The 12,894-nt window shown below is 44.5% G+C and overlaps 1 protein-coding gene across 1 annotated transcript in view; it reads left to right on the top strand.

Annotated features, from left to right (window-relative positions):
- LOC144689979 (cardiomyopathy-associated protein 5-like) overlaps positions 1-11,830 on the top strand; it is an 88,886-nt gene extending 77,056 nt beyond the window's left edge. Inside the window, exons 12-13 of the mRNA XM_078557519.1 lie at positions 8,616-8,789; positions 9,570-11,830. Coding sequence (XP_078413645.1) covers positions 8,616-8,789; positions 9,570-9,822 — 427 coding nt within the window. The 3' untranslated portion in view covers positions 9,823-11,830. The remainder of the gene's footprint in view (positions 1-8,615; positions 8,790-9,569) is intronic.
- The last annotated feature ends 1,064 nt before the right edge of the window (positions 11,831-12,894 follow it).

The raw sequence follows: 12,894 nt of genomic DNA, 5'->3' as shown, positions 1-12,894 counted from the left end.
CTTCCTCGCAAGTATGCTAGCTGATATTGGAAATTGCTCCCTCTCTCATACACACTCTTTCCAAATCACCATTATCCTATTTCAACAAAAAAATCTTCAACTTAATGTTTTTTTTAATTTGTTCAGAGGATGTATGTGTCGCTGGCTGGGCCAGCATTTATTGCCCATCCCTAATTGCCCTTGTTCAGAGGGCATTTTTAAGAGTCTGGAGTCACATGTAGGCCAGACAGGGTAAGGACAGCAGATTTCCTTCCCTAAAGGACATTAGTTACCCAGATGGGTTTTTACAACAATCAACATGGTCATCATTAGACTTTTAATTCCAGATATTTATTGAATTCAAATTCCACCATCTGTAGTGGTGGGATTCAAACTCAGGTCCCCAGAGCATTGCCCCGGGTCGCTGGATTACCAGTTCAGCGACAATACCACTACACCACTGCCTCCCCCTATTGCCTCATCCCTCGTTCCTTGTTTGACTTTCTCTAACCTGACTTCTGCTTCTCCCAATGCACCGAAATGGCTTTAATGAAAATCATTAACAAAAGCAAAATGCTGCAGATGCTGGAAATGTGAAATAAAAACAGAAAATGCTGCAAACACTCAGCATGTCAGGAAAATCTGTGGAGAGAGAAAGAGAGATAATTTAGTTCCTTGACCTTTCATTATTCGTGAGTTTTGACGAAAGGCTTGGGTGAACCTTAACTTGCATCTGCTAAGCATTGGAAAGACCAGTCCCACCACAAGCTCCATCCCCTCACCACTCAATCAATCCCTCTGGCTGAACTAATCCTTCCCACCTACATCCGTGATTCCTCTGACACCTTACGTCACATCAACAATTTCCAGTTCCCTGGCCCGAACCCGCTTCCTCTTCACCATGGATGTCCAATCCCTCTACACCTCCATCCCCCACCGGGATGGTCTGAGGGCCCTTAGCTTCTTTCTTGAACAGAGGCCCGAACAATCCCCATCCACCACTACTCTCCTCCGCCTGGCTGAACTTGTTCTCACACTGAACAATTTCTCCTTTAACTCCTCTCACTTCCTCCAAATAAAAGGTGTGGCTATGGGTACCCGCATGGGCCCCAGCTATGCCTGTCTCTTTATGGGGTATGTGGAACATTCCTTGTTCCAGTCCTACTCCGGCCCCCTCCCACAACTCTTTCTCCGGTACATCGATGATTACTTCGGTGCTGCTTCATGCTCTCGTCGGGACCTGGAAAAATTTATTAATTTTGCTTCCAATCTCCACCCCTCCATCATTTTCACATGGTCCGTCTCTGACACTTCTCTTCCCTTCCTTGACCTCTCTGTCTCAATTTCTGATGATAGACTGTACTGTCCACCAATATCCATTACAAGCCTACCGACTCCCACAGCCAACTCGACTACAGCTCCTCACACCCCGCTTCCTGTAAGGACTCCATCCCATTTTCTCAGTTCCTTCGCCTCCGTCGCATCTGTTCTGATGACGCTACCTTCAAAAACAGTTCCTCTGACATGTCCTCCTTCTTCCTTAACCGAGGTTTTCTACCCACGGTCGTTGACAGGGTCCTCAACCGTGTCCAGCCCATATCCCGCGCATTCACCCTCACGCCTTCTCCTCCCTCCCAGAAACATGATAGGGTCCCCCTTGTCCTCACTTATCACCCCACCAGCCTCCGCATTCAAAGGATCATCCTCCGCCATTTCCGCCAACTCTAGCATGATGCCACCACCAAACACATCTTCCCTTCACCCCCCCTGGCGGCATTCCGTAGGGATCGTTCCCTCCGGGACACCCTGGTCCACTCCTACATCACCCCCTACTCCTCAACCCCCACCTACGGCACCTCCCCATGCCCACGCAGAAGATGCAACACCTGCCCCATCACTTCCTCTCTCCTCACCGTCCAAGGGCCCAAACACTCCGTTCAAGTGAAGCAGCATTACACTTGCATTTCCCCTAACTTAGTCTACTGCATTCGTTGCTCCCAATGCGGTCTCCTCTACAATGGAGAGACCAAACGCAAACTGGGCGACCGCTTTGCAGAACACCTGCGGTCTGTCCACAAGAAAGACCCAAACCTCCCTGTCGCTTGCCATTTTAACACTCCACCCTGTTCTCTTGCCCACATGTCTGTCCTTGGCTTGCTGCATTGTTCTAGTGAAGCCCAACGCAAACTGGAGGAACAGCACCTCATCTTCCGACTAGGCACTTTACAGCCTTCCGGGCTGAATATTGAATTCAACAACTTTAGATCTTAAACTCCCCCTCCCCCCATCCCCATCCCGTTTCTTCCCCCTCCCCCCCTTTTTAAAAAAAAATTTATACAGATTCTTCTTTTCCCACCTATTTCCATTATTTTTAAATCTACAACTAATACCTTGTTAGTCTTTCCACCCCACCCCCACTAGAGCTGTACCTTGAGTATCCTGCCATCCATTCTAAATTAGCACTTTTCTTAGATAATATCACCACCTTCAACACCTCTTTGATCCTTTTGTCTGTGACATCTTTTGATTATCTGCTCCTATCACTGCTTGCTTGTCCCCACAACCACCCCACCCTCAACTTCTCTCTTCCCCTGCCCCCCCACCTTAAACCAGCTTATATTTCACCTCTCTCCTAACTATACTTCAGTTCTGTTGAAGGGTCATGAGGACTCGAAATGTCAGCTCTTTTCTTCTCCACCGATGCTGCCAGACCTGCTGAGTTTTTCCAGGTAATTCTGTTTTAATCTGTTATGCAACCTTGGTATCTTGTATAGGCCTGGACTGACTTCCCAACTCCATATGATTTCCATTAAAAAAACTACTTACTTCTACCTCTGTAACCTCACCTATTATCGTTAACTCAGACATTCTCTGCAGAAGATCTCTATAAAGCCTTCATCATATTCACGTTCATTTGGGGGGGAAATTGGGTGAAATTTAATTTGACTGTTGTGTAAATCATGTTGCCGATTCACAATTAGTCTATTTCACACTATTGGCATAGACCAGTTCCACCCCTGATTATTCCAAAGATCTCCTTACTAGCCTTCTATACTTTACTGTCTATAAATCCCAGGCTTTCCAAGCTTTGCTGTTTGAATCCTAATCACATCAAGTCCTGCTTGCTAGCCTCTATTGGCTGCCATTGTATTCTTCGCACCCTTCGGCCTACCATTGCCAGCTATGCCTTCAGATGCCAGGTTCACACTGAAATTCCTTCTCTAAACCTGTCTTCCTCTTTTTTTTTATAATACCCCCCTTAAAACTCATCTCTTTGACCAGGATTCTAATCCCCCCCATCTAATTGCCCCGTCTTTAGTTTGGTATCTGTTGCTCTCATGCCTGTGTCCTTGGCATGTTTTTCTACATTTATAAGAACCTTTTAAATGCAAACTATTGTTGAATGTGCAGATTTTCTCACCGCTTGTCCTCCAGCATTCATGACAGCTGCTGTAAAGTTGGTGTTAAGAGTACAGACAGTTGGCAGAGGTTCTGACATTTAGAAGAGCTGGATGGGTTGCTCACGCAGTAACATCAACATACTTTACTTTGGACATGTTGAAGGAGGAGGATAATGTGGAGAATGTTCTGCAGAGGAGGGGATCTGATGCTATAGGAATAGGACTACCAGAATTCCCCATGCAGTATGTCTATTCCTGGCTGCAGAGCTCATTGAGGAGCAACATGTGATGAGGCTCTGCCAAAGAGTCCATGCAACTGTGCAACAGTTACAAGGTTATTGCAAGTTGTGTGGATGAGAGCGGGGACTGCAGGGAGGATGAGTGAACTGACCATGGCATCGTGGTACAAGATGCCATTCAAGCGGGGGGAGGAAATGAAAGCATAGTAGTGGTAGGGGACCGTATAATTAGGCAAATAGATACTGTTCTCTGCAGCCATGAGCGTGAGTCCCGAAGGCTGTGTTGCCTGCCCGATGCCTGGGTTAAGGGCATCTCCTCAGGGCTGGAGAGGAACTTGGAGTGGGAGGGGAGGGATCCAGTTGTCGAGGTCCATGTTGGTACCAACGACGTTGATAGGACTAGAAAGGAGGTTCTGCTGAAAGAATTTGAACAGTAAGGAGCTAAATTAAAAAGCAGGACCTCCAAGGTAATAATCTCAGGATTACTACCTGAGCCACGGGCAAACTGGCATAAGGTAAATAAAGTCAAGGAGTTAAGTGCGTGGCTCAGAGATTGGTGTGGGAGGAATGGGTTTCAGTTCATGGGGCACTGCGGAAGGAAGCTGTTCTGGTAGGGCAGGCTTCACTTGAACCGTGTTGGGACCAGTGTCCTGGTGAACCGATTAACTAGGGCTGTAGAATGGGCTTTAAACTAAATAAAGGGTGGGGGGAGGGCGTGTTCTGGAAAGAGGCCAAAGTGAACATAAGCCCATTAGAGAATGAGGCTGGGGAAATAATAATGGGGGACCAGGAAATGGCAGAGGAGTTGAATAAACACTTTGCTTCGGTCTTCATGGTAGAAGATACTAATAGCATTCCAAAAATACTAAATAATCATGGGGCAAAAGGGGGGGAGGAAATAAATGCAATAACTATCACTAGAGAAAAAGTACAAGGGAAAGTAATGGGGCTAAAAGTGGATAAGTCCCCTGGACCTGATGGGTTGCATCCTAGGACAATAAAGGAAGTAGCTACAGAGATACTGGTAGTAATCTTCCAAGAATCCTTATCCTTTGGGACTTTTCCAGAATCTTGGAGAACAGCCATTGTAACACCCTTATTCAAAAAAGGAGGGAGACAAAAAACAGGTAACTATAGACCAGGTAGCTTAACATCTGTCATTGGGAAAATGTTAGAGTCTATTATAAAGGATGTAATAGTGAAGCATTTAGAAATACATAATCTAATCAAGCAGAGTCAGGAAATCATGCCTGACAAATTTATTAGAATTCTTTGAGGTGGTAATAAGCAGGATAGATACATTTGGATTTCCAAAAGGCATTTGATAAGGTACTGCACATAAGGCTACTTAATAAGATAACAGCCCATGGTGTTGGTGGTAGTATATTAGCATGGATTGTGGATTGGCTAACTAACAAAAGACAGAATGTTGGGATAATGGAGGCATTTTTGGGATGGCAGCCTGTAACTAGTGGAGTGCCACGGGGATCAGTGTTGGGGCCACAATTATTTACAATATATATTAATGACTTAGATGAGGGAAGTGAATGTTCTATTGCCAAGTTTGCGGATGACACAAAAATAGGTGGGAAGGCAAGTGGAGAGGATGACACAAAGAATCTACAGAGGGATATAGACAGGTTAAGTGAATGGGCAAAAACTTGGCAGATGGAATATAATGTGGGAAAATGTGAGGTTATGCACTTTGGAAGGAAGAATAGAGGAGCTGAATATTATTTAAAAGGAGAAAGACTGCAGAAAGCTGCAGCACAGAGGGAATTGGGAGTCCTTGAGCATGAATCCCAAAAAGCTAACATACAAGTTCAGCAGGTAATAGGGAAGGCAAATGGAATGTTGGCCTTTATTTCAAAGGGAGTGGAGTATAAAAATAGGGAAGTCTTACTAGAACTATGCAAGGCACTAGTTAGACCACACCTAGAATACTGTGAACAATTTTGGTTCCCTTATCTAAGGAAAGATATACTGGCATTGGAGGCAGTCCAGAGAAGGTTCACTAGGTTGATCCCGGGTATGGAGGGATTTTCTTATGAGGACTGGTTGAGTAGGTTGGGCCTTACTCATTGGAGTTTAGAAGAATGAAAGGCGACCCAATTAAGCTTATAAGATTCTTAGGGGGCTTGACAGGGTAAATGCTGAGAGGTTGTTTCGCCTTGTGGGAGAGTCTAGGACCAGAGGGCATAATCTCAGAGTAAGGGGGCGCCCATTTAAAACAGAGATGAGGAAGGATTTTTTCTCTGAAGGTAGTGAATCTGTGGAGTTCTTTACCACAGAGGGCTGTAGAGGCTGGGTCGTTAAGTATATTCAAGATAGACAGATTTTTAATCGAAAGGGAATCAAGGGTTATGGAGAAAAGGCAGGAAAGTGGTGTTGAGGATTATCAGATCAGCCATGATCTCATTGAATGATGGAGCAGAGTCGATGGGCCGAATGGCCTACTTCTCCTCCTACTTCTTATGGTCTTATAGATGAATTGTGTTTCTCCTAGAACCAAACCAGCAACCAAGGAGAAGCAGCGGCAACAGTAGTTGTAAAAATTATTGCAATATTCAATTTGTTTTCCACAGAATCCTTCCAAGTAATGGTAGAGGGCAAAGGTCAACCCATTTGCAGTCCATTACTATTACACATGTTTACACATGCCCAGATTACACATGCTTTTTTTTTCGACATACTGGTGAATATAAGGACTGCTGCATTCATGGCTTTGTCCTACCAGGATATACATGTATCGTGCCACAGACAACAAAGAAGGAAACTGTTGAGCTTCTTTTCTTGATAGCTGTAAGTCATCCATGTTTCACAGCCATCTGGCAAGGTGTTGAGAACACAGGCCTCATGAACCATCAGCTTGGTCCTAAGGCTCAGCTTGATGTTTTATGTCGTGAGTCAGCCAAAAGTGTATGGGACGGTTGCCAGCCACTTGCGGTAGAGGAATTTGCTAACCACTTCTAGCGGGATGTTATTTAGCATAATCAGGGACGAAGATGCACCACCATGCCCGATACCCACGGTTTTATTGACGCTTATAGTCAGGGAGAACAAGTTACAGGCATGGGAGAGATAGTCCATGGCCAGAATTTTACATCTTGTGTGCAGGCACGCGCCCTAACTGAATGGACATGAAATATTACAAGATGATGTCGGGCAAGCGCCCCGATGTCATCGCGCACTTGAGATATTTCGCTCAGCAGGCTCGCTTCTGACTGCTGTGCATGCCCGCCGAGCGAAATATCACGCAAGTGTCCGACGTCAACTCGTACTATTTCTTGTCCGTTCAGGTCAGGCGAGTGCAATGGGTAATTAAGCCCATTAACATGCAATTAACAGGGATTTTAAGTGGCCCGTCCACATTTACGGTTGGCGGACAGGCCAATCTCCCACGTTTTTGCTCAAACCTCGATCCAGGGCGGGATGAAATCTCTGAGGAGAAATAAACTATAAAGAGATGCCTAGGGACTGTTTCTTCAGGTGCTTTATTGTGCTGCATGGACATGTTTTGCAGCATTTTTCTCGTTTCCTTCATATGTGAAGGTCTACAGCTCCCTGGGGCAGCTGCCTGCCTTCTGGGAGCTCACTGGAAGCGTTCACCCGCACCCTCGGTTAGGTCGGCGCCTGCCCTCTCCCCACCCCAACCCCGGCAGTGCTGAACATTTCTCAGTGCACATTTCACGTTGACTGGCTGTTAATTGGCCAGCCAGTGTGAAATCTTGGCCAGGGGCTGATTGCGGCCGGAGGTTCACTTCCTGTCCGCTTCCCGGCTTGCAGGTCACATGCGCTCGACAACCAAACAATTCAGGTCCATGAGTCCTTGTAGATTCCATGTGGGTGATGAGCACAGCATCACCAGTGCAGAGGAGTTCTTTGATCAGGATGCAACGTTTTTGTCTTTGCTTCCAATCTTGATAGATTGCAGGCCTTTCAAAGGCAGAAATCCCAAGTTTGTTAGCACTCATCAAACAGCGGCAGCTTCATTGCCTTGGGCACACCCAAGGACTTTCTGTATGGTGGGGCCGCCAGAGCCAGACAACCAATAAGATGCCCAAAGCTCCACTTCAAGCGTGACTTGAAGGGCTAGATATTGATTATTGCTCCTGGAAGTCAGTAGCTGATGAATGGCAACACCTTCTTAGTGCTGTCATGCATCACTACCATGACCAGTGTCTACTGTGACTTGGCAACAGACGCCAATACCAAAACAACAACCCACAATGACACCCGGTAGCTTCATGTGCACCATGAAATGTACAAACGTCTTGAAACACACGAATGTTCCCCATGGCTGGGGGGTCTAGAACCAAGGGGCACAGACTCCAAATAAGGGGTAGGACATTTAGGACTGAGATAAGGAGGAATTTCTTCACTCAGAGGGTGATAAATCTTTGGAATTCTTTACCCCAGAGAGCTGTGGAGGCTCAGTCTGGAGGTGCAGACACGATGGGCCAAATGGCCTCATTCTGCACTGTAACAATTCTGTGATTCTGCGATTCAGTCATTGAGTATGTTTGAGACAGAGATCGATAGATTTCTAGTTAGTAAAGACATCGAGGGATATGGGGATAATGCGGGAAAATGGCGTTGTGGTAGAAGATCAGCAATGATCTAATTGAATGGCGGAGCAGGCTCGAGGGTCAAAAGCCTGCGCTTATTTCCTATGTCACTTGTGGCAGAACCTGCCTCTCATGGATTGGCCTGTTCAGCCATCAGCAATGGTGAACCATATGAAGACACCTCATCTGAAATGGGTTTATTTGCTATGTGTCCATCATCTTTTGTAGAAGGACGCAGGACTGGTGAATACATTAAACTCAGTACAGGCATTGTTTTTATAAGTGTAAAGTGCTTCTGCATGAAATTCATGAATTTTCCAAGACAATTGTGCTATTACAATGTGACATAGACCTTGCAGATACTTTTCAGGGATAATATTTCTGTCTTGTAAGTTATTATCCTCAGTGAATCTATACTCTTTCCACAGTTGCTCTGCTGTTCTTGGAGAACCTTTACCTGCTCGTGGTCGACATTATTGGGAAGCAGTAGTAGACCGATGTGAGGCCTACAGGATCGGAGTAGCAAATCCCATCACTACAACTGATTCACTGGGGAGAAACAGAAAATCATGGTGCATGCGATATTATGCAACGCCCAAAGGGTATGGTTTGTCCAATATTCACTAAATAATAGCAGTTTGGGGAGGGCACACTCATTATAGTCCTTTGAGCATTCTTCCAAATGAGCTCAGTTGAATCCTAACTTACATTTGCATTCAAGCTTCTACTAAAGGGGGTTTTTCTCATTAGTTTTGTCTAAGCCTTTCTGAACAATGACTGGGAAGAGACTGTGGGCAGATGTGGAGAGACAAACAAAGCTCTTGCTCTGTAGCATAACCCTAACCTTAACTCTATTCAAATATTTAAATGAGACTTTTCTGATCCACATGATTCATGTGGTGCATTCACTCACTAAACCACTAGGGCAATTTATCAAGCCATTTTGTAAAAGCAGTAGTTAATGCCGCATTGATGTTTTTTGCTGGGTAGCTTTTCCAGACTGGCATTATGATGGGTCTGTCAGTTCCTGGCTGAAGGGCCTATAGCCTCAAACAGCATACCCCAACACATAGTCGAGTAATGTATAAATAGGGAAGATTGCTAGTGTATTGAACATTTTTTCTTTTCAGTTGTAGGCTAAGTTATTTTCTCGACGCAGTCATTTGACTAATGTGGATAAATTGCAAAAGGAGTTTGCTTGTATCCCTTAAACTCACTAATGCTATCACTTATCATCCTGTGGATAGATATTTGTCGATATGGTTGATGTAGTAATAATTCATGTTTAAACTCCATGCATCCCATTAGTTGTTGCTTAATTTCATTCTGCTTTGTACATGACCAATTTGTTATCTTGTTAACATTCCTTCTCTTTCTAATAGGCATAGATATGAATTTCTTCATAATGGTGCATCACATGATGTCCTTATCACTGATTTCCCAGCAAGAATTGGTGTTTTTGTGGACTGTGACATTGGTCAATTGTCATTCTTCAATGCCCAAAGTGGACAGTTACTTCATACCTTCCACCACCAATTCACTGACCTCATCTGCCCAGCATTTGTAGTTGAGAAGCCTGGATTTCTAACTGTCTGCACTGGAGCTGAATTGCCTGAGTTTGCTAAATGCAGTTAATGTATTTCATTTTTCAAAGTCTTTAATTGTCCATATTTTTGAACAGTAGCTAATGACCATTGCAGTGTTTTCTTTTTCATGAGGGCACCCCAAACTTAACCTGGTACATAATCAAAGGCATGCCTGTCCCATCAGAAGTGAGCTATTATTCATTCAGCATGGATGATTATTGACAAATAAAGTTTGCCTCTGCAGTTCAATTAAATATGCCCATTCAAGCAAAAAGAGAAACATGTTCCATTTTGCTCACATGCTACTATGAGGCTGTCAATCGTACAAAAACCTACTTTCAACCAAGAAAAGGTACTCACTTGGGAATTTTTACTTATTTGTCTTATCTCCATCTTTTGAACTGGAGTCTGATCTGAGCCAATCCCAGGCTTTACATATTATCGCCTAATTTTGATTATTTTTTAAGATTTAAGTATTATAATCATTGCACTTCCACTATTTCAGTGGAAACGTTTTGTAGATCTTGTTGGAAGATATGGCCATTTTGATCCAATTAGGCATTCTCTCAGTTAGCAACAGGTTATGCTCAGGAGCTGAGTAACTTTATTGATTTAAAATGTGCATTTTATTTAATGCTGTGTTTGTATCCTAGCCATCATGTTTACTGAGATAAGAAATATGTCTTCAGGTGTTGCATTACATTAATAGCTTTTTCATGGTATTTGCTAAAGTAGTATTGCTATCTGGATTGTTTCAGGTATTCCAAATTATTTAACATAGGTGGACTTGCTTGAAAAGTTTTCTTTTCATACTGCAGCCATATTTGTTGTAGAGCTTCATTAACAAAGTAACATGTTATGATGTACAAACTTTGGATATCAATCTGTAAACAGCCTTAAGTGCTGTAGCCTGTTGACCAGTATTATTCTACTGTTCATCTCTGACTATAACTCCTTCTTTGTATATTTGGAAAGTGCATTGGAAATATCGCCAGTGACATTCAAAACTAGGAAAATGGACTTTGAAAGCAAGGGAAAGTTGCCTTTGAGAGGTTCCTGGTGATCTGGTGATTAGGACTTGCAGTAATTGTACTTTTGTACACATTATATTACAAGTGACAAGTCAGCACAAATGGATTATTCCATCAATGGAGTTTTTTCCATCTTCTCGAGGCCAACAGAGGAGCCATCAGTACTTTTGAGAGCTCCCTGATTATTTAGTAGTTGGAATTCGGCATGCTCACGAGATGGCCTGGATTCAGTTCTTAGGAAGATTTTGTTCCTATGTTCAGTAAGGCTCTCAGTAGATATGGAACAACAGCAGGTAAATGGAGGTACAGAGCAGCCTGATCTAATTGAATGGCAGAACAAGCTCATAGGACTGAAGAACTACCCCTGTTCTTGTATTTGTGAAATAAATGAGCAAATCCAATACTTTAACCAGTCTAACCATTTGTGAGTAATTTATCCCTGGTCATTACTGCCCAGGAATGGGTCTATCCTTCTCAGTTGGTCTCGGGAAGATGAAAAAGCTTCACTGCCACAATGACCCTTTTGTGCTAACTTATCACTGGGGATATATTGTGCACAAAAATACAGTAACTGATCATCTTTGATCTCATAAAAGCCTTTGACTCACTGAATTGAATTGCCCTTTGGAAGGTGCTGCAACGATATGGATGCCCAGCTAAGTTCACAAACATCATCTGTCACCCTCAAGACTTCAAATAACAGTGCAATGCAATGGTTCCACTAGAGATCCCTTTCCTGTCAAAAAAGACATCAAGCAAGGGTGTGTCACTACATTAACACTATTCTCAGTCTTTCACTGCAACTTACTACTGACATGTTACCCCAAGGTGTGGTAATAACTTCTCGCACAGATGGTAAACTCTTCAGCCTCTACCAGCTGAAGTCCACAACCAAGACAACAACCACTTCTGTAACAGAACTGAAATAAGCTGACGATGCACAAGTTAGTGCTCACTCCAAAGAAGAACTCCAAAAAATAGTTGACATATTCACTGAAGCCAATGAGAGCATGGGACTTGCCCTGAGCACCAGGAAGACCAAAGTCTTCCCCTGACCTTCCCCTCTCCGACGCTGAACGTTCAGTGCTCAGCAAAGGACTTAGTTTCATACCCTTACGCCCACATCTCAATTAATTTCGGGCTCGGCACGATGCTGAACTCTTCCGCCGCCTTCGTCTCCGCGCTCACTTCTTTGGGCAGGAGTCCTCTCCCCGTTCAACAGATCCTTTTACCCACCTCCAATATTCTCCCTAAACCTGAACCCCTCCCTCTGGATTCTTACCTTCTCTTGATCTTTTCATTGAGAACTGTCAGCGTGACATTAGCCGTCTCAATTTCTCTGCTCCTCTCACCCACTCTAACCTGTCTCTCTCTGAACTTGCTGCACTCCATTTTCTCTCAGGTCCAACCCTGACATTGTCATCAAACCTGCTGACAAGGGTGGTGCTGTTGTTGTCTGGCGCACTGACCTCTACCTCGCAGAGGCTGAGCACTCGCTGACACTTCCTCCTACCTCCCCCTGGGCCATGACCCCACCACTGAACATCAAGCCATTGTTTCCAGGACGGTAACTGACCTCATCTCCTCTGGAGATCTTACTTCCACAGCTTCCAACCCGATAGTCTGCCAACCTCGGACGGCCCGCTTCTACCTCCTACCCAAAATCCACAAACAGGACTGTCCCAGCAGACCGATCATGTCAGCCTGTTCCGGCCCCACAGAACTCATTTTTCGCTATCTTAACTCCATTCTCTCTCCCCTTGTCCAGTCCCTTCCCACCTACATCTGTGATTCCTCTGACACCCTACATCATATCAACAAATTCCAGTTCCCTGGCCCCAACCGCCTCCTCTTCACCATAGACGTCCAATCCCTCTACACCTCCATCCCTCACCGCGATGGTCTGGTGGCTCTCCGCTTCTTCCTCGAACAGAGGCCTGAACAATCCTCATCCACCACTACTCTCCTCCCTCTGGCTGAACTTGTTCTCACACTGAATAATTTCTCCTTTAATTCCTCTCACTTCCTCCAAGTAAAAGGTGTGGCTATGGGTACCCGCATGGGCCCCAGCTATACCTGTCTCTTTATGG

Source organism: Cetorhinus maximus, chromosome 2 (genome assembly GCF_964194155.1).
Source record: "Cetorhinus maximus chromosome 2, sCetMax3.hap1.1, whole genome shotgun sequence".
Taxonomy (NCBI): Eukaryota; Metazoa; Chordata; class Chondrichthyes; order Lamniformes; family Cetorhinidae; genus Cetorhinus; species Cetorhinus maximus.
The sequence above is the reverse complement of the archived record's forward strand: the minus strand, read 5'-3'. Positions and strand labels throughout refer to the sequence as shown.